The sequence below is a fragment of the Strix aluco genome, chromosome 37, assembly GCF_031877795.1.
Source record: "Strix aluco isolate bStrAlu1 chromosome 37, bStrAlu1.hap1, whole genome shotgun sequence".
Classification (NCBI taxonomy): Eukaryota; Metazoa; Chordata; class Aves; order Strigiformes; family Strigidae; genus Strix; species Strix aluco.
In genome coordinates this window covers 301,102-320,761 of record NC_133967.1, presented here as the reverse complement: position 1 = coordinate 320,761, position 19,660 = coordinate 301,102, and the positions used below count along the sequence as shown (strand labels likewise).

At 59.0% G+C, this 19,660-nt stretch overlaps 3 protein-coding genes and 1 non-coding gene across 4 annotated transcripts; 2 read left to right on the top strand and 2 right to left on the bottom strand.

Annotated features, from left to right (window-relative positions):
• Positions 1–8: 8 nt before the first annotated feature.
• LOC141917317 (uncharacterized) lies at positions 9–3,943 on the bottom strand. The gene is made up of 4 exons (XM_074810425.1): positions 3,926–3,943; positions 3,606–3,709; positions 1,653–2,407; positions 9–964 (listed from the first exon to the last, which is right to left on the bottom strand). The coding sequence occupies exons 1-4, from the start codon at positions 3,941–3,943 to the stop codon at positions 537–539; spliced, it is 1,305 nt and encodes a 434-aa protein (XP_074666526.1). The 3' UTR covers positions 9–536.
• A 6,873-nt stretch (positions 3,944–10,816) lies between these two features.
• Positions 10,817–12,573, top strand: LOC141917316 (uncharacterized). Its single transcript, XM_074810424.1, has one exon. It carries the CDS (start codon positions 11,269–11,271, stop codon positions 12,571–12,573), a length of 1,305 nt encoding a protein of 434 aa, XP_074666525.1. The 5' UTR covers positions 10,817–11,268.
• A 1,938-nt stretch (positions 12,574–14,511) lies between these two features.
• On the bottom strand, positions 14,512–14,593 carry TRNAL-AAG (transfer RNA leucine (anticodon AAG)). Its single transcript has one exon. It is a non-coding gene; the product is annotated as a tRNA-Leu (tRNA).
• Positions 14,594–15,297: 704 nt separating this feature from the next.
• On the top strand, positions 15,298–19,527 carry LOC141917340 (butyrophilin subfamily 1 member A1-like). The gene is made up of 10 exons (XM_074810455.1): positions 15,298–15,417; positions 15,733–15,816; positions 16,277–16,624; positions 16,742–17,023; positions 17,113–17,217; positions 17,517–17,537; positions 17,716–17,736; positions 17,979–17,999; positions 18,237–18,269; positions 18,709–19,527. Exons 2-10 carry the CDS (start codon positions 15,744–15,746, stop codon positions 19,389–19,391), a joined length of 1,587 nt encoding a protein of 528 aa, XP_074666556.1. The 5' UTR covers positions 15,298–15,417; positions 15,733–15,743; the 3' UTR covers positions 19,392–19,527.
• The last annotated feature ends 133 nt before the right edge of the window (positions 19,528–19,660 follow it).

Genomic DNA, 19,660 nt, shown 5'->3' with positions numbered 1-19,660 from the left:
TGGTGGAAGAAGCCCCTTGGGGCCCATTTTTAGGTGAAAAAACCTGTTGGGGCCCATCCTGAGGTGGAAGAAGCCACTTGAGGCCCATGTTGAAGTGGAAGAAGCCTCTTGAGGCCTGTTCTTAGATGGAAGAAGCCTCCTGGGGCCCATTTTGAGGTGAAAAAACCTGTTGGGGCCCATTTTGAAGTGGAAGAACCCTCTTGGGGCCCATCTTGAGGTGGAAGAAGCCCCTCGGGGCCCATTTTTAGGTGAAAAAACCTGTTGGGGCCTATTTTGAGGTGGAAGAAGCCTCTTTAGGCCCATGTTGAGGCGCAAGAAGCCTCTTGGGGCCTGTCTTGAGGTTGAAGAAGCCTCTTTAGGCCCATTTTGAGGTGGAAGAAGCCACCTGAGGCCCATGTTGAAGTGGAAGAAGCCTCTTGGGGCCCATTTTGAGGTGGAAGAAGCCTCCTGGGGCCCATCCTGAAGCTGAAGAAGCCCCTCGAGGCCCACCTTGAGGCGGCAGCAGGGGGTGTCGCGGCCCCGCCGGCCCTTCCCGCCTACTGCAGGTGCATCTTCAGGTGGGACATCCAGGAGCTCCGGGTCCTGCAGCAGCTCCCGCCCTCGGGGCAGCGCCGGGGCCCGTCCCCGCCGTGGGGCTCGTGGGGCAGCCGGAGGTTGAGGCTCTTCCCGCCCTCCCGGCACGGAGGCGGTTTCTGGCTGGTCCCGCCCTCGGGGCGCGCGCGGGGACTCGGGGTCGGCCCAACCTCGGAGGTTTTCCCGCCCTGGGGGTCTCCGGCGCGTCCCGGCTCCTCTGGGGGGGCCTCACCAGGCCGCGACTCCGCCGCCAGCTCCGCTTTGAGGCCTTCAGCCTCCCCGGGCGCCCAACACCCATCGTCCATCCTCATCCTCACGCTGGAGCCGTTGGGGTCTCCTTGGCAGGAGCCTCCGGGTTGGGAATTCTCCTCGCGGCGTTGACCGTCACCTGCTGATGGACGAGGGGGGTGAGATGTGACCCCCCATCCCCACCCCACACACACAATCGGGGCTCCCCCCGCCCCACACACCCCCAAGGACCTTCCCAACCCAACCAAACTCAACCCAACCCAGCCCAACCCAACTCAGCCCAACTCAACCCAACTCAGCCCAACTCAACCCAACTCAGCTCAACTCAACCCAACTCAGCCCAACCCAACCCAACCCAACCCAACCCAACCCAGCCCAACTCAACCAAACTCAACCCAACTCAACCCAACTCAACCCAACTCAACCCAACTCAACCCAACTCAACCCAACCCAGCCCAACCCAACTCAGCTCAACCCAGCCCAACTCAACCCAACTCAACCAAACTCAAAACCCAACCCAGCCCAACACAACTCAGCCCAATCCAACCCAAACTCAGCCCAACTCAACCCAACTCAGCCCAACCCAACCCAACTAAACCCAACTCAGCCCAACTAAACCCAACTCAGCCCAACCCAACCCAACTCAGCCCAACTCAACCCAACTAAACCCAACTCAGCCCAACTAAACCCAACTCAGCCCAACTCAACCCAACCCAACCCAACCCAACCCAACCCAACCCAACCCAACCCAACTCAACCCCGATTCCCAAGGCCGGTCCCAAATTGGGAGGGGGAAAAACCCCAAAGACTTGGGAGCGGGTCGATATTACCTGGGGGGGCCGCGGTCGGTGGGGGGCGGCGGGGCGGGGCCGCCGCTCGCTCCGCCTCCTCTTCGTTGTGGGTCCTTTTATGGGCGTTGCAACGGAAATTTTGGGTGAAACCCTTCCCGCAGACGGGGCACTTGAAGGGTTTCTCGCCCGTGTGGACCGTTTGGTGCCTGACGAGGTCGGAACTTTTCCGGAAGCTCTTCCCGCAGTCCCGGCACTTGTAGGGCCTCTCGCCCGTGTGCACCCGCCGGTGCATGAGGAGATACTGGTGGCGCGCGAAGCTCTTCCCGCAGTCGGCGCAGACGTAGGGTTTCTCGTCGGCGTGAACCGCGCGGTGGGAGAGGAGGTGGGAGCTTTGCCTGAACTTCTTCCCGCACACCAAACACTTGTGGGGCCTCTCGCCGCGGTGCAGCATCTCGTGGAAGAGCAGCGGCGATTGGTCGTTGAAGCCCTTCCCGCAGAACGAGCACTTGTGGGGCCACTGGCCCGTGTGCAGCCGCCGGTGCCGCACCAGGTGGGTTCTCCAGTTGAAGACCCGCCCGCACTCCTCGCACCGGTGGGGTTTCTTCGGGCGGGGTCTCGCCTTCGGCGGCGGCGGCGGCGGCGTCCCCCCGGCCACGCCCTCGGGGGTTTCTCCCCACCTCTCGCCGGCTCCGCCGTCTCGCGGCCTCCAGTTCTCGCCCTCCACCGCCTCGAGGTCTTGTTCCACCTTCACCTTGACCTTCTCGGGGTCTCCGGCTTCCTCGCCCACCCCATACCTGTGGGGAGAAGGGGGGGGGATTGTCCGCACGCGGTCATGGCCGCCCGTCAATGGCCAACAGGCCCCGTCAATGGCCAACACACCCCATCGATGGCCAACATGACCCACTGATGGCCAACGCACCCCATCGATGGCCAGCGCACCCCATCAATGGCCAACGGGCCCCATCAATGGCCAACAGGCCCCATCAATGGCCAACACGCCCCCTTGATGGCCAACACGCCCCATCGATGGCCAACACGCCCTGTCAACGGCCAATGCGCCCCATCAATGGCCAACACGCCCCATCGATGGCCAACGTGCCCCATCAACAGCCAATATGCCCTATCGATGGCCAACGCCCCCCATCAATGGCCAACACACCCCATCAACAGCCAATACGCCCCATAAGTGGCCAACGCCCCCCATCAATGGCCAACACACCCCATCAATGGCCAACGCGCCCCATCAATGGTCAACGCCCCCCATCGATGGCCAACGCCCCCCCATCGATGGCCAACGCCCCCCCATCAACGGCCAACGCCCCCCCATCAATGGCCAATGCCCCCCCATCGATGGCCAACACCCCCCATCGATGGCCAACGCGCCCCATCAATGGCCAACGCCCCCCATCAACGGCCAACGCCCCCCCATCAACGGCCAACGCCCCCCCATCAATGGCCAACGCCCCCCCATCAATGGCCAACGCCCCCCATCGATGGCCAACGCCCCCCATCGATGGCCAACGCTCCCCCTCGCCAAACCAACGGGCAGCTCTTGTCCCACCACCCCCACGGGACGCGTGGAACCCCCCAAACCCCGCGTGTCCCCCCCAATCCAAGCGCCGGGGGGAGGCCGCTCCCCCCAACCCCCCCAACCCCCCCAAACCCCCCCCCAAACCCCCCAACCCCCCCCCCGCCACCACCACAACGGCCCTTCCCACCCTTTCACGTTTCTCCCCCATCTCCCCCCGCGCCGCTGCCCGCCCCCCCCCGCCCCCCCCCCCATCTCCGAGGCGGCCCCACCGTTGCCCCCCCCCGCCCAAAAAAACCCCAAAAAAGGGTTTTTCCACGCCGTGGAGGTGACGCGCAACACCCCCCCCCCCCCCTTCAGCGCCGCGCTCGGGGGGTGGATGAAGATGAGCCCCCCCCCCCCCTCGCCTTTCCCTCCCCACCCCCTCCCCCCGCGGAGGTGGGGGGGGGGGTGTCGGTCCCCACCGAGCCTGGGGGTGGGTCGGGGGGGTCCCCCCGGTGTCGCCGCTGCCGCCGCCCCCCCCCCACCCCCCCCCCCCGCGATGGCTCCGCCTCGTCCCGGCCCCTTCCTGTGCCTCCGCGGAGGGGCCGGGTGGGAACCGGAGACGGGGGGGGGGGGACACACGGTGGGGGGGGGGCGGGGGGACACACGGACACGGGGGGGGGTCAGGGAGGGGGAGGGGGGGTCTGTTGCTAAAGGGGGGGGGTGGAAACGCCTAAAAATGGGTCAAAAACGTCCCCCCCGCACCCCCCCCCCCCCCCAGGGGCGAGCGTTGGCCCATCACCCTTGGGGGGGGGGGCATCACTCTTGGGGGGGGGGCATCACTCTTGGGGGACCCCCCCCCAGGACCCCCTACCCCCCAGCGAAGCCTCCCCGGGGGCTGCCCCCCCCCCCCCCACGGGTGGGTTTTTTTGGGTTTTTTTTGACCCATTTTTAGGCCTCCCAAAATCGAGTGGAATTTGGGGGGTTTTAGGGCAAAAAAAAAAAGGGGGGGGGACGCGGGGGGAGGGGGGGGGGGTCCCAGGGGTCCTTCGCATTAAAATACTCAAATTTTAATTTATTTGGCAATAAAAAGCGACGCGGAACCTCCCGGGTTTCCTCCCCCCCCACCCCCCAGGGCAGTTTTTGGGGCAAATAAATGAATATTTGTGTTTAAATAAATTAAATTTCTTATTTCGGGGGGGGGGGGGGATAATCCCATTTTTCAGCTTTTCTCCAAATTTCCGTCTCGCGGCCCTTCCCTGCGCCGAGGGGGGGGGAGGGGAAGGTGAATTTGGGTCCAGGAGGGTCCATTTTGGGGGCACCCGGGACTCGTTTTGGGGTAAAAGCAGCCGGTTTTGGAGCACATTCCCCCCCCCCCCCCCTGTTTTTCCACCGCTGATGTTTCGCTGCGCCTCGGGCTGGGGGGGGGGGGGGAGGGGTTAAACCCACCCCCCGGGGGGACCGTTGGGGAGATAATGCGGCCTAGGCTGGGCTTAATGGGCAGGAATGTCCCCGGGGCCGGATTTACCCCCCGTGGGGTAAAGACCCGGTGGGGGAGGGGGAGAAACGCCCTCAGATCCCAACCCCCAGCTCAGGAGCTGGCCTGGAGCTTGGGCTGGTCCTAAACCCCAGCTCAGGAGCTGTCGTGGGCCCTGGGCTGGTCCTAAACCCCAGCTCAGGAGCTGTCTGGGCCTTGAGCTGGTCCTAACCCTGTCTCAGGAGCTGTCGTGGGCCTTGAGCTGGTCCTAGCACTGGATTTGTGGGCCCTGGGCCGGTCCTAACCCCAGCACAGGAGTTGTGGGCCTTGAGCTGGTCCTAGCTCTGGAGTTGTGGGCCCTGGGCCGGTTCTAACCCCAGCTTAGGAGTTGTGGGCTTTGGGCTGGTCCCAACCCCAGCTCAGGAGACGTCAAGGGCCTTGAACTGTTCCTAACCCTCAGCTCTGGAGTTTTTGTGGGCCTTGAGCTGGTCCTAGCTCTGGAGTTGTGGGCCCTGGGCTGGTTCTAAGCCCCAGTTGAGGAGTTGTAGGCCTTGGGCTGCTCCTAACTCCCAGCTCAGGAGATGTGGGCCTTGAGCTGGTCCTAACCCTCAGCTCAGGAGTTTTTGTGGACCTTGAGCTGGTCCTAACCCCCAGCTCAGGAGTTTTTGTGGGCCTTGAGCTGGTCCTAACCCCCAGCTCAGGAGTTTTTGTGGACCTTGAGCTGGTCCTAACCCCCATCTCTGGAGTTTTTGTGGACCTTGAGCTGGTCCTAACCCCAGCTCAGGAGTTGTTGTGGACCTTGAGCTGGTCCTAACCCCCAGCCCCGACGGGTCTCACACCCAATTTTGTGACGTTTCCGAGACCTCCGGAGCCGCGACGTTCCCGGGGCCTGGGGAGGGGGTGGGGAGGGAGAAAAATGGGTCCAAACGCCTGTTTTTGGTTAGTTTCAGCCCGCGGAGGCGTCGCGGTGCTCGGAGGGGCCACGACAAGGAGGGAGCGGTCGAGCCCCCCCCGAGATTTATGACCTTGTCGGGGAAGAAGGTGGCGACCAGGAAGGGGGGGGGGGGGGGGGGGAAGTGGGCGAAGGCCGCGGGGGCCCGAGCGGGGGAAAAACGGGGGAAAAAAGGGAAAAAAAAGTCCAAGTTTGAAGCGTTTGGGAGCGTCGGGCGCTGGCGGGTTTGAGGCGTCGGGTTGGTCGTGGCCCAACGTCCGCGGGGACGATCCTGCGGGAGCAGCTGCCGGGGGCGGGGCTGGGGCTGCGCTGCGGCCACCAAAATGGCTGCTGGTAGCCCCAAAATGGCCGATGGGGGCTGTTTATCGGAGGTGGGTTTAGCTAAGCTGGGTCTATCTAGGGTGGGTTTAGCAAGGTGGGTTTATCTGAGGTGGGTGTATCTGAGGTGGGTTTATCTAAGCTGGGTCTATCTAAACTGGGTTTATCTGAGGTGGGTTTATCTAAGGTGGGTTTATCTGAGGTGGGTCTATCTAAGCTGGGTCTGTCTAAGGTGGGTTTATCTGAGGTGGGTTTATCTGAGGTGGGTCTATCTGAGGTGGGTCTATCTAAGCTGGGTCTGTCTAAGGTGGGTTTATCTGAGGTGGGTCTATCTAAACTGGGTCTATCTAAACTGGGTCTATCTAAGCTGGGTTTATCTGAGGTAGGTTTATCTAAGGTGGGTTTATCTGAGGTGGGTCTATCTAAGCTGGGTTTATCTGAGGTAGGTTTATCTAAGGTGGGTCTATCTAAACTGGGTCTATCTAAGCTGGGTCTATCTAAGGTGGGTTTATCTGAGGTGGGTCTATCTAAACTGGGTTTATCTAAACTGGATTTATCTGAGGTGGGTTTATCTAAGCTGGGTCTATCTAAGCTGGGTCTATCTAAGGTGGGTTTATCTGAGGTGGGTTTAACAAGGTGGGTTTATCTAAGCTGGGTTTATGTGAGGCGGGTTTATCTAAACTGGGTCTATCTGAGGTGGGTTTATCTAAGCTGGGTTTATCTAAACTGGGTTTATCTAAGCTGGGTTTATCTGAGGTGGGTTCCTCCACCTTCCCCCCTCAGGGCCGAGGGGTTTTTCGGGCCGGACACACAAAACCGGGCGTTTTCTGGAGCTCAAATCCCCCTTTTTTGGCCCAAAGTCGCCTTTCGGGGGTTTTCCCGCCGGTGGGGGGTTGGGCGGGGCCGGGCCTTGGGGGGTCCTGAAGGGGGATGGGAGGGGGCCCGACGGCCCGGGAATGGGTGAAAACGGCCAGAAATGGCCAAAAGTGGCTGAAAATGGCTGAAAATGTCCAAAAATGGCCAAAAATGGCCAAAAATGTCCAAAAAATAGCTGAAAATAGCTGAAAATGCCCGAAAATGGCCGAAAATGCCTGAAAATGGCCAAAAATGGCTGAAAATGGCCAAAAATGGCCGAAAATGTCCAAAAATGGCTGAAAATGGCCAAAAATGTCCAAAAATTGTTGCAAATGGCTGAAAATGGCTGAAAATGGCCAAAAATGGCTGAAAATGGCTGAAAATGCCTGAAAATGGCAAAAAATGGCTGAAAATGCCTGAAAATGGCCAAAAATGGCTGAAAATGTCCAAAAATGGCTGAAAATGGCCAAAAATATCCAAAAATTGTTGCAAATGGCTGAAAATGACTGAAAATCGCCAAAAATGGCTGAAAATGGCTGAAAATGGCCAAAAATAGCCAAAATTTGTTGCAAATGGCCAAAAATGGCTGAAAATGGCTGAAAATGGCCCAAAATGCCTGAAAATGGCTGAAAATGGCCAAAAATGTCCAAAAATTGTTGCAAATGGCTGAAAATGACTGAAAATGGCCAAAAATGGCTGAAAATGCCTGAAAATGGCCAAAAATGGCCAAAAATGGCTGAAAATGACTGAAAATGGCCAAAAATGGCTGAAAATGTCCAAAAATGGCTGAAAATGGCCAAAAATATCCAAAAATTGTTGCAAATGGCTGAAAATGACTGAAAATGGCCAAAAATGGCTGAAAATGGCCCAAAATGCCTGAAAATGGCTGAAAATGGCCAAAAATAGCCAAAATTTGTTGCAAATGGCTGAAAATGACTGAAAATGGCCAAAAATGGCCAAAAATAGTTGAAAATGGATTTTTTTTTCCTTCCCCTCGGGGGGGAGGAAGCGGCGGGAAACCGCCCCCAACCGCATTTCCCCGGGACAAACATTTGTCGGATTTTTCTTTTTTTTTTTTTTCAGGAAAAAAAAAAAAAAGCGCGTCGGCGCCTCCAGGCGAAAGTGCTAAAAACGAGGGGAAAAAAAAAAAAAAAAAAAAAAATCCCAACTAACCCTTTCACTCCACGGCGCAGTTTAAACCCTCCCGCCGCAGCCCTAAACTGACGTTTTTTCCCCCAAAATTTGAGTCCCGGGAATTTCTTTTTTGCGGCAAAAAAATTTTGGCCCAGAACAAAACGATGAATTTTCTTTTTTTTTTTTTTTTTTTTTTAAGTTTTTTTTTTTTTTCTCACACAAATTCCACAGAATTTCCTCTCCAGCTCCCGCGGAACGGAAAAAAATTCCTTCAGAAACTGATTTTTCCCCCCATTTTTCCCCTTTTTCTTTGGATCCCGCGCGGCGCATCCCACGGGATCAGGAACCGCAATTCAGACCCAAATTTTACCTTTTTCCCCCCATTTTTTCCCTTTGCTTTCGGGTATTTTCAGTGTGTGGCGACAACGCCCCCGGTTTGGGTCTAAAACCCCCAGAATCTGTCCCAGCGCTGACCCCTCCCCCCCCCCTACAATCTGGGGCTAAAATCAGCGTTTTTCAACTTTGATTTCTTCGCGCCTCGCGAGGGCGGGTTTGGGGCTCGGGGCGGGTTTTTCAGCCCCAAAATTTCGTTTTTTTGAAGGGAAATTTCAGGCAACGTGGCTACAAAAAAAAAAAAAAAGGGAAAAGGGAAGAAAAAGGGGAAAAAAGGGGGAAAAAAGGCAAAAAAAAAAAAGGGGGGGAGGGGGGAAAAAAGAGGGGAAAAAAGGGGAAAAAAGGAAAAGGGTGGAAAACAGCTTTTTGCCCCAAAAGCTCCGTCCCCGCCCACCCCCCGCCCCGCGCCGGGCCGGTCCCTCCCCCCGCGCAGGCAGCGGCGGGCGCGCAGGTTCCGCGCACGCGGCCATGGCGGGGCTGGAGCCGGCGCAGGTACCGCGGGGGGGGGCGGGGGGGGCGCGAGCGGCTCCGCGAGTTTAATTTGGTGGATTTTTAAAAAGTTTAAAAAAAAATATTTAATTTCTTACTTTGCGCTTTTTTTTTTTTTTTAAATCTTTATTTCTTACTTTGGTGGTTTTTAAAAAATTTATCACTTTGGTGTTTCCGCCGTTTCTAAGTTGGTTTTGGTTTTTTACTTCTTTGTTTTAGATTTTTATTCGTTAAATTTTCAGGAATCCGGTCGCGTTTTGTAATTTTAGTTTTCCTTGTTTTTTGTTTTTTTTTTTTTTTTTTAATTTTGTTTCATCGCTTTTTAAAATTTTAGTTCTTCATTTGTTCTTTTAAATTTTAGTTCCTGGGGGGTTTTTATTCCGGTTATTTTGGGGTTTTTTTGTTTATTTTAAATCTCAATTTTAAAAAATTTTCGTTGTTTTAAAAATTTAATTCTTTGCTTTTTAAATTTTAGTTCTTTGGGTTTTTTTTTTTTTTCAATTTTAGAACCTGTTTTGCTTTTTAACTCTGGATCTTTTTCTTTTATTTCATTCTTCTTAAATTTTAGATCTTTGCTTTTTTAATCTCCGTCCTCACTTTGGTTTTTTCAATTTTAGAACTTGGGTTTTTACCTCAGATCTCACTTTTTCCTTTCGTCGTTCCTCTTTAATTTTAGTCCTTTGCTTTTTCAATTTTAGTTCTTTCCAATATTTCCGTTCGTTGTTTTTTTTAACTTTGGATTCTTTAAAAATTTCAGTTCGTTGGTTTTAAATTTTAGTTCTTTGCTTTTTCAATTTTAAATCTTTTTAAATTTCGTTTCTTTAGTCTTTCGGTTTTTTTATTTTGGTTCTTACTGGGGTTTTTTTGTTTTCACTTTGGTTCTTTTAAAATTTTAGTTCTTTTTCTTTCTCTTTTTTTTCCTCTTTTTTTCTTCTCTTTTTTCTTTTTCTCTTTTTTCCTATTTTTTCCTCTTTTTTCTCTTTTTTCTCTTTTTCTCTTTTTTTCTCTTTTTTCCTCTCTTTTTCTCCTTTTTCCTCTTTTTTCCTCTTTTTTCTCTTTTTCTCTTTTTTCCTTTTTTCCTCTTTTTTCTCTTTTTTATTCTCCTTTTCCCTCTTTTTTCTCTTTTTTCCTCTTTTTTTCTCTTTTTCTCTTTTTTCTCTTTTTTCTTTTTTCTTTTTTCTTTTTTCTCTTTTTTCTCTCTTTTTCTCTTTTTCCCCCTTTTTTCTCTTTTTTTCCTCCTTTTTTCTCTTTTTCCCCCTTTTTTTCCTCTTTTTCCCCCCATTTTTTTCTCTTTTTTTCTCTTTTTCCCCCTTTTTTCCTCTTTTTTTCTCTTTTTTTCTCTTTTCCCCCCTTTTTCCCCCCTTTTTTCCTCTTTTCCCCCCCTTTTTTTCCTCTTTCCCCCCCTTTTTTCCTCTTTTTTTTCTCTTTTTTTCTCTTTTCCCCCCTTTTTCCCCCCTTTTTTCCTCTTTTTCCCCCCTTTTTTCCTCTTTTTTTTCTCTTTTTTTCTCTTTTCCCCCCCCACTTTTTTTCCCTCTATTTTTTTGCCCTTTTTTTTTTTAATTCTGTCTCTCCCCGCCCCCCCGCACCCCCAGGTGCCCGAGGCTCACCTGGAGGTCACCGTCACGGCCACCGGCGCCGCCCCCGACCCGCCCCTGCCGCCGCTCTGCGCCCCGCCCCCCGCAGGTAGGGACCCAGCGCCGGCTCTTCCCTCGTCCCTTTCCCTCCCCGGGCCCTTCCCAAGGACAACCTTGACCTTTCCCAACCGCTCTTGACCCCAACGGGCTTTTCCGTCGCCTCCCAAGTCGGTTTTGGGGCCGGTTCCTCCCCGGTTCGAGCAGTTTCTTCCCCGCGACGTCTCCTCCACCCCCGGGAAGCCCCTGGAGGTGCCCTCGGCCCCCCCCGGTGCCACCAACCCCCTTCTCCGGATTTTCTCCCTTTTTTCGAGGAGGGATGAGCCCCGAGGTCGGCGGCGTCGCGGGTGCTCGTTGTGTCCCCCCGTAACCCGCCGCTGTCACCCCAACAGGCTGCCCCGGGTCCAACCCCTCGCCCCTCGCCCGGGGGGAGCAGGGGGAGGAGGTTTGGATCCCCGACATCCCGAGCTCCGAGGAGGAGGAGGAGGAGGAGGAACAACGGGCGAGGCCCCTCCTGAGGTTGCGGACGCGGCGGCGCTGCCGAGACGCCGGGAGCTCCTCCTGCTCCCACTCCTCTCACTCAGGTGAGGGAATTGGGTTTTCACCCCAAAACGGAGGCGCCGGGCCTCGCCCCTTGCCCTCCAGCGAGCGAGGCCGCGCTGGAAACTGGTGTAACTGGGAGGACGGGGGCGTACGGGAGCCACCGACGGCTTCTCCTGGCGGGAGGACGCTGCTGCGTCGCCGGGTGAAATCGGTCACGTTTTGGGGTTCTTCTCTCCTCAAGCTCCCCCCGCGGCACGTCCTGGGTGGGGGTAGAGGTGGGTTCTTAAATTCTTCCCCTTTTTTTGGTGGTTTTTTTTTGGTTTTTCCCAACAGACGACGAGTGGACGAGCGAGATGGAGCCCAGCTCGCAGGAGGAAGAGGAGGGAGAGCCGGGCGGGGGGTCATGGAGGAAACCCAAAAGCGGCGTCTCCCCGGGCTACGAGCACCACAAGAACCCCGCGGGGAGGAAATCGGCGTCTTCCAGCCACCACGGGAGGAAACCCAACGCCAAGAGCCCCTCGGGGAAGCAGCTGCGGCGCCACCAACACGCCTGCGGCAAGTGCGGGAAGAGCTTCAGCTGCAGCTCGTCCCTCAACCGCCACCAGAGGGTCCACGTCGGGGAGAAACCGTCCACCTGCCCCAACTGCAGGAGGAGCTTCGCCGGCGGCTCCGCCCTCCGGGAGCACCAGAGGAGCCACTGCCAGAAGAAACCCTACAAGTGTCCCAGCTGCGAGAAACGCTTTGCCTCCACCAAATCCCTCCGCAAACACCGCAAGCTCCACCTGGAGAACGGGGCCCACCGCTGCGCCGACTGCGGGAAGAACCTGACGTCCAACGCAACGCTCGTCATCCACCGCCGCATCCACACCGGCGAGCGGCCCTACGCCTGCCCCGACTGCGGGAAGAGCTTCATGGCCAGCAAATCCCTCAACAAACACCGCAAGACCCACGCGGAGAACGGGGCCCACCGCTGCTCCGACTGCGGGAAGAACCTGACGTCCAACGCAACGCTCGTCATCCACCGCCGCATCCACACCGGCGAGCGGCCCTACGTCTGCCCCGACTGCGGGAAGAGCTTCATGGCCAACAAATCGCTCAGCAAACACCGCAAGACTCACGTGGAGGAGGGGACCTATAAGTGTTCCGAGTGCGGGAAGACCTTCCCCAAAAACTCGGCCTTCGTAGCCCACCTCAGGAGCCACAGGGCCCAGCCCCACCACTCGTGCTCCGACTGCGGGGAGGTTTTCTTTGAAAACTCGTCTTTTAGGCGACACCGGAAAAAGCACTTGGTGGAGAAACCCCACCGGTGCTCCGACTGCGGGTTGGGCTTCACCCTGCCCTCCGCGCTCCTCCTCCACCAAAAGAGCCACGTCGGACCCCGCCCCTACGTCTGCTCCGACTGCGGGAAGGCGTTTCGGGAGAGCACCACCCTCCGGCGCCACCAGCGCATCCACACGGGCGAGAAGCCGTATCGCTGCTCCTACTGCGAGAAGAGTTTCCGCGCCAGCTCCACCCTCATCATCCACCGCAGGATCCACACGGGGGAAAAACCCTACGAGTGCACCAAATGCACCAAGTGCTTCATGTCCAGCTCGTCCCTCATGAAGCACCTGCGGACGCATCTCCGCAAGGAGCTGCTGGGGGCTCCCAACCAATGACTTGGGTTTGGCCAACGCCTTTGGGTGGCCACCTCGGGAGGGATGGGTGCCCTCTCCCGCGCCCCACCCGTCCCGGAAACGCCTTTCGGCCTCATTTTTTCCCTCTTTCTCCCACCACGCGGGACGGCCGAGGATGTTCTCGGGCGGGGGGTCGCGGTGCCGGGGCGCTGATGGGATGGGGGGGGGCTGTGGGGGTCTGGGCATTAGGAACCCGCTTCTAGGTCCTCCTTCAGAGGCTAAAAAAACCTCTTTTTAGCTTCCCACCTTCAAAAACATTTTAAATATTTTAAGAGAAGGCCCATCCTGAAACCGAGGGGTCTCCGTCCCCCCGAGGTTCGGTCCGTTCGGATCATCTGTTTTTATCGGATGCGGCGTTTTTCCAAACACACGTTTCCTCCCCCAATTCCCCCACGTCTCCCATCTGATTTATTTTTTTTATGCCGCCGCCTTCGAAATACACCCGGATTAATTTGACTCGGCTCGTTTGTGGGGACCCGCTTTGAAACGAGGCGCGATAAAGCAGAACTGGGTTTCCCCAGGAGGATTGTGATGTGATAAAGTGGGGGGGATCCCCGTGGACCCACATCTCAGGCTGGTCCTGGACCCGCCCCGGGTGGGCGCGACGCTCTCAGCTGGCAAAGAGTCAAGTCGCGTTGGGCGTTGAGCGCCGCGCGCAAGGGGACGTGGTCCCGGGGAGCCCCGACAAGAAGCTGGAGGAGATGGGGCTGGAGAACCCGATGGTGGAGCCAGAGGGGACGTGCCGGGGGTTGGGGGGGCCCTTGGGGTCTTCGGGCACCCGGGGAGGGCTGCGACGGGTCCGAATTCCCGCGGGTCCCAGCCTCAAGGGCACGGTGGGGTGGGAGGGCGGTTTTGGTGCCGCGGTGGGGTGGGCTCAGCCCCATGGTGCTGCCCCGTGGGACCGGGCACCGCGTTGGGGTGGGGGGGTCCTGGGGGGGGTGATGAAGAGAAAAAAGAGTAAAGTCGGACCGGAACGGGCGTCGCTCTTGTGATCACACACACAGCGCGGAGCTGGGCCCCCACCTCAGTGAGGGGCAACTTCCACCGGTCCCTGCTCCTCCTTCTGTGGGGATCCTAAACCATCTCCCCACGCGACGTCCACCGCAGTTTTGCCCTCGATGTTTCCATTCTCTGTTCTCTCAGTGATCAAAAACGTCCATCGATTTCCACCCGCCAGCGGGTCCTTCCTCGTCTTTGGTTCTGCTCCTGCTCACACGGTCTGTTGGGCCATTTCAGGGCCATCGAGTCATCCAGCTCCACGGAGTCACAAAATCACCTCGGTTGGAAGAGCCCTTGAAGATCCTCCAGTCCAACCATCAACCCAACATTGACTGTTCCCAACTCCCCAATGTCCCCCCAATGTCACAGAATCCCAGAATCAGGTTGGAAAAGCCCTTGAAGCTCCTCCAGTCCAACCATGAACCTCCCCCTGACCGTTCCCAACTCCACCAGATCCCTCAGCGCTGGCTCAACCCGACTCTTCAACCCCTCCAGGGATGGGGACTCCCCCCCTGCCCTGGGCAGCCCATTCCAACGCCCAACAGCCCCTTCTGGACAGAAATCCTTCCTCAGAGCCAGTCTGACCCTGCCCTGGCGCAGCTTGAGGCCATTCCCTCTCGTCCTGGCGCTGGTTCCTTGGCTCCAGAGACTCCTCCCCCCTCTCTGCACCCTCCTTTCAGGGAGCAAAAAGAGATTTTTTTCATCTATTTCTTAAGACGGGGGCTCCGGGAGAGGCCTGGGAAGGCGACACTCAACCGTTGGGGTGGCCGTGGTCATTGAGGGCTCCTCCAGTTGTGCTCTGCCCCCTCCCCACGCCCCCCAGATGAGCTCTGCCCCCTCCCCACGCCCCCCAGATGTGGGGCGCCGCGCTCCAGCTGTGCTCCCCCCCCCTCCCCGCCACGGCGGAGCCCAAAAGGGACCTGGCAGCGGTGGGATTCGAACCCACGCCCCCGAAGAGACTGGAGCCTTAATCCAGCGCCTTAGACCGCTCGGCCACGCTACCCTGGTGGGGGAATTTGGTCTCGATATTGGAAATAATAAGGAAAAAAAATTGGGGAATTCCGTCAAATTTGTAACGGGTTTTTAAATCGAAATTTCGCAATATCGACCGTTGCTGCTGCGGGGTTTGGATTTGGGCCGGGGGTGGGGGGTGGGGAGCTGCTGGGGGTCAGAATTATGGGAAAGGTCCCCCCCTGCTCCTCCTCACCCCCCGCTGCTCCTCACAGACCCCCCCAGGGTTCGGTACAGGCTCCCCAAAACCCCTCGGGTAGAGACGGGCTCACCCTGATCCCCCCGCCCCAAGTCTGGGCACAGCCCCCAGACCCCCCAGAGCAGGGTAGGACCCCCCAGGCCCCCCCAGTCCACACACCCTGCTATGGGTGCAGCCCCTCACAACCCCCTGCACCCCTTGTTTTGGGGATGGGTGAGGGTGGGACTTTGGGGACAGCGGGGGACACGTCCCCCCCAGAGCTCCCAGGTCCCCGAGGTGACAGGACACGGCTGGGATGTCCCGGCACTTGGAGCCCCCCCATCTTGGCCCCTTCTCCCCCACTCCCCACAAGCTCCCGGCTGCTGTAGGGCTGCAGGGACCCTGCTGGGCTCCTCCAGACCTCCAGGAGTCACCACGAAGCTCTGGGCTTCCCCTGATCGCCCACGAACACCCAGCGTTTTCCTTCCTCCATTATTTTCTCCTTTTTTATATCCTGTTGCTGGGGGAGGGGGTGGAGCCTGGACTCACTCCACAGCCCATGACGCTGCGTCCTGACCCTGGTTAACGGCTACAGGTCGTGGGTGCAGCCTTGTGCCCCCGCAGCTCGGACCCGACTGGTGAGTGGCTTTTCCTTGTGAAGGCCATTGGAAATATTTAATTTAATTTAATTCAGCGGCTTGACAGGGATTTCGAAGAACTCCTGGGGGGGGCAGCGGGGCAGCGCTGGGGCTGCCCTGAGGAGCCGCGTGTGGTCCCGTCCTGCCCTCGAGCTCCGGTTTCTCGCGACGTCGCGGTGTCGGTGCCGGGGTTTTGGTGGGATTCCCGGAGCCCCTCTCGGGGGCAGGTGCAGCCCTTCTTGCCCAGCCCCTCTGCGGTGGCCGTAACCCCGTCGTCGCCCTCCCTCTGCCTCCCTTCCCCACCCTCTCCTCCAGCTCCACCGCAGATGCGGTTCCCCGCCAGCCCCAGGGGCCTCCTGAGCTATTTGGTGACTCTCCACGTGCTGCGGCTGGGATCAGGTAGGGATCCTGCAGGGCTGGGGAGGTTGTGCCCGCTCCGGGGGGCACAGGTGGGGCAGGGGAGCTGCTGTGGGGCCAGGGGCTGAGCCCAGAGCTGGGTTGTGGGTCCCTTTCACTTTCTCTTTCACTTCCCCTCGCGCTCTTTATGCCCCCGGTGCCCCGGGTTCATCTCCACTCCCCTCCTGCCGTGCTCCCCTCACACATTTGTCGCTTGCAGCGGGGCCGGCTGGGGCGGGGGCCAATTTCTGGAGCAGGTTCCCACTCCCAGGAAAGCTCCTTCTCCTCCCAGTCCTCCCACTCCCTCTCCAGGGGCTCCAGGGGCTCTGGGCCATGGCGAGGCCAAAGCAACGCCCGTGGGGTGGAGCCTGCGCCGCTCACGCGAGCTCACCCCGAGCTCTGCGGGGCCGGAAAATAACGTAGGGGCAACGTCCGTGTCTCTGTGTCCTTCTCCCTCCCCAAGGTGGCTTCGTAGTGGTGGGACCAGGCCACCCTCTCCGTGGCACCGTGGGGCAGGACGTCGTGCTGCCGTGTCACGTGTCCCCACGCAAGGATGCTCAGGGCCTGGAGATCCGCTGGATCCGGAATCGCTTCTCCGAAATGGTGCACCACTACCGGAACGGAGAGGACCAGGACGGGGAGCAGCTGAGGGACTACCAGGGCAGGACAGAGTTGGTCAGAGCTGGTCTCTCCAACGGGAGCCTGGACCTGCGGCTCCTTGGGCTGAGACCCTCTGATGATGGCCAGTACGTCTGCACCGTGCAGGATGCTGGCACTTATCGCGAAGCTACAGTGGACCTGGAGGTGGCAGGTGTGTGGCCCAGGGGGGGGTTCAGGGGACGGTCGGGGTGTCCGTGGGTCACACTGGGCGCGGGCTTTGCCTTTGAGCCGGGCCCATCCCTAAGCGGCCCCCGCGCGCTCTCCCCAGCCACAGGCTCCGTCCCTCAGCTCTCTCTGGAGGCTTACGGGGACGGAGGCATCCGGGTGCGGTGTCGCTCGGCCGGCTGGTACCCGCAGCCGCAGGTGCTCTGGAAAGATGCCGGCGGGCAGCGTCTGCCCTCGCTCTCGCAGCGACGTTCCTCTGACGAGCGGGGCCTGTTCGACGTCGAGGACGTCACCGTCGTGAGCGGGAGCGGAGCCGGGAACTTCTCCTGCGTGGTGAGGAACAGCCGCCTGGAGCAGGAGCAGGAGGCGTCCCTGCACATCTCGGGTGCGACCCCAGGGCCGGGCTTTTTCTCCTGCTCCTGCTGGCCGGGAGCGTCAGACGAGCCCTTTTGCTGAGGGTTCCGTGTTTCTCAGCTCCCTTCTTCCACGACGCGCGTCCCTGGATGGTGGCTCTGCCTGTGCTCCTCGTGCTCTTGGCGGCGGTAACGGGCCTCGGCGCTTGGCTGTGGAGAAGGAAAGGTCAGTTTGTGGTGGAGGGGGTGGACGGGAAGGGCTGGGTGCGGAGCGAGGACAAGCCCTGGCCCGTGGGCGCCCGCGCAAGGGGCCCAGCGCTGTGTCCCAGCAGCGTTTGGCCGTCGTGGAGCAGCTCTTTGGGCAGAGGAGGGAAGGGGCCGAGGGCCCGGGCTGGGGGTGGGAGCGCAGGGAGCGCGGCCAGAGCGCCGGGCTGGGGGGCAGCTGCCAGAGCCCCTCTGGAGATGTTGCCCCTGGTGAGCGCGGCTGCTCTCCTGACCACCTCTGCCTCTGCCTTTGCTTTGCAGTGCTGCAGTCCCGAGAGCTGGGTGAGTCCTTCTGGCCCCTTCCAGCGGCCAAAGCTGCGGAGAAAGGAGCCCCCTGGGAGGGACGGGGGTCTGCGTGGGCTTGGGGCTCTGCCCCAGCTCTGACAGCTCCTGCGGGAGCAGCCGTGGGGTGAGGATCTGTCCCCTCTGCTCACATCCTGCTTTTGCTTTTCCTTTCCAGAGAAACGAGACGCGGCACTGGGTGAGTGTCCGAGGGCTCTGGGCCGGCGCAGGGTCCTCGCCCGGGTGCTCTGAGCTCGGCCCTTCCCCCCCTTGGACATGCCCAGGCTCTCAGGGGCCATTCCCGGGGTTTGGGGGTGTTTTCCCACCCCCCAAAGTGAAGCAGTTTGGGGTTCCCCCGAGCTCTGCCAGCTCCTTCATGGTCACACCCGGGATGAGGATCTGTCCCCTCTGCTCACAACCGGTTTTGCTTTTCCTTTCCAGGGGAACAAGCTGCACTCTTGGGTGAGTCTCTGAGGGCTCTGGCCCAGCGCAGTGTCCTTGGCCGGGTGCTCTGAGCTCGGCCCTTCCTCCCCTTGCCCTTCCCCCTGTCCCTCCATCCCCTGGGTGAGGGGAAGCCCCGAGGGTCCGTGCCTGGGGGGTGGCAGCTCGGGGAGACCCCCCAGGGCTGGACCCTCTCCCCTGCCCAGAGTTGCTGGGCACCAGCTGTGGGACGTGACCGGCTCTTCTCTCTCCTTGTAGCCTGGAGAATGTTTCTGCTCCCGGAAAATCCAGGTAATTGGGTGGTTTGGGGCACTTTGGGTGGTTCTCCTCCCTTTCCCTCTCTACTGGGCTGGCCAGTGCATGGGAATGGCTGTGCCGGGGTGTGTCCGTTCCGTCAGCCCCCCCAGACCATGGCACTAGCCGGGGTCTCGCCCCGTTTTCTTGCCTTTCCAACCCGTTCTGAGCTGCATCCTTGGGGTGCGGAGGAGCCACCTCCCCCATGACACCCCCTGCATGGCCCAGACCCAGCCGCTGCCTCCCCATCCTGCTGCTCCCTCGGGGCCTCCAGCGCCGCCGTGGGCTCTTCCCACCGGTGCCATGACAGGGATCATGAGGACGAAGGAGCTGCCTCGTCTCCTGCCCCGCGGGGCAGATCCTGGCCCCGGGCTGGTGAAACCCTGCCCAGGACTGAGCTCTGCCCCTGGTGCTGCGGCTCCTCCTGTCCCTGCAGATGTGGTGACCCTGGACCCGGACACGGCTCATTCCCAACTCGTCCTCTCAGCGGATCGCAGACGGGTGAATTTGGGAAGTGCCCGGCAGGAGCTGCCCGACATCCCGCAGAGATTTAGGGATTGTTGCTGCCTGCTGGGCCAGGAGGGGTTCAGCGAGGGGCGGCACTGCTGGGAGGTGGAGATAGAGGTTGGGGAGAAGGTGGGAGATGATGCGCGGTGGGCTGTGGGGGTGGCGAAGGACTCTGTGGAGAGGAAGGGGCACATGGAGCTGACGCCTGACGGAGGGGTCTGGGCCGTGCGGCGCTGCAAAGGACAATTTGTGTCTCTCACGTCGCCTCGCAACGAGCTGTCCCCAGTGCCCAGAAGGATCTGGGTGTGTCTGGACTGCGCAGAGGGGTCAGTGACTTTCGTCAGTGCCGAGACGGGGGCTGAGATCTTCACCTTCCCACCAGGCTCCTTGAACGGGGAGATCTTCCACCCCTGGTTTTGGCTGGAGACAGAGAACACTGAGCTGTGCCTCAGCGGGGGCCCCCCCCAGCCCCTCTGCCCCCCTCCCATCCCCACCGCAGCCCCCAGCAGCTCCTGCCCTTCTCCAGACACTCCCCCCTCTCCTCTCCTCGGGCCCGCGGCAGCAGATGCCCCTCTCAGCCCTGCCCCAGCCCAGGGGGCAGAGGGGCACTGAGGGGCCACCACAAACACCATTTTGGGTTGGATCGGGGGGTTTTGGCCGTGTTCTGGGCAGCTCTTCTCTCTCTGATACGCTGAGCGTCCTCGTCAATAAAGATTGGCCGGTGCCCGTGGAATCGGGTTGTGGGGGCTTCTGGGAGCTTTTTATTCCGCTACCGAAGGGGATTTTCAGGGTGTGGGACCCCCTGGTACAGTGACCCGGGCGGGTACAGCCCCCCCTGCTCCTCCTCAGCACTCCCCCTCCTCCCACACTCCCCCAGGGTT

What these genes read in the sequence shown, in the direction of transcription:
- LOC141917340 (XM_074810455.1), top strand. Translation starts at nt 15,744, where the DNA reads ATGCGGTTCCCCGCCAGCCCCAGGGGCCTCCTGAGCTATTTGGTGACT. An exon ending in AGTGGACCTGGAGGTGGCAG is followed by an intron (nt 16,625 to 16,741) that starts GTGTGTGGCCCA and finishes CGCTCTCCCCAG; the next exon opens with CCACAGGCTCCGTCCCTCAG. An exon ending in TTGGCTGTGGAGAAGGAAAG is followed by an intron (nt 17,218 to 17,516) that starts GTCAGTTTGTGG and finishes TTTGCTTTGCAG; the next exon opens with TGCTGCAGTCCCGAGAGCTG.
- LOC141917316 (XM_074810424.1), top strand. Translation starts at nt 11,269, where the DNA reads ATGGAGCCCAGCTCGCAGGAGGAAGAGGAGGGAGAGCCGGGCGGGGGG.
- LOC141917317 (XM_074810425.1), bottom strand. An exon ending in CCGACCCACCCCCAGGCTCG is followed by an intron (nt 2,408 to 3,605) that starts GTGGGGACCGAC and finishes TTCTCCCCACAG; the next exon opens with GTATGGGGTGGGCGAGGAAG. An exon ending in ACCGACCGCGGCCCCCCCAG is followed by an intron (nt 965 to 1,652) that starts GTAATATCGACC and finishes CTCGTCCATCAG; the next exon opens with CAGGTGACGGTCAACGCCGC.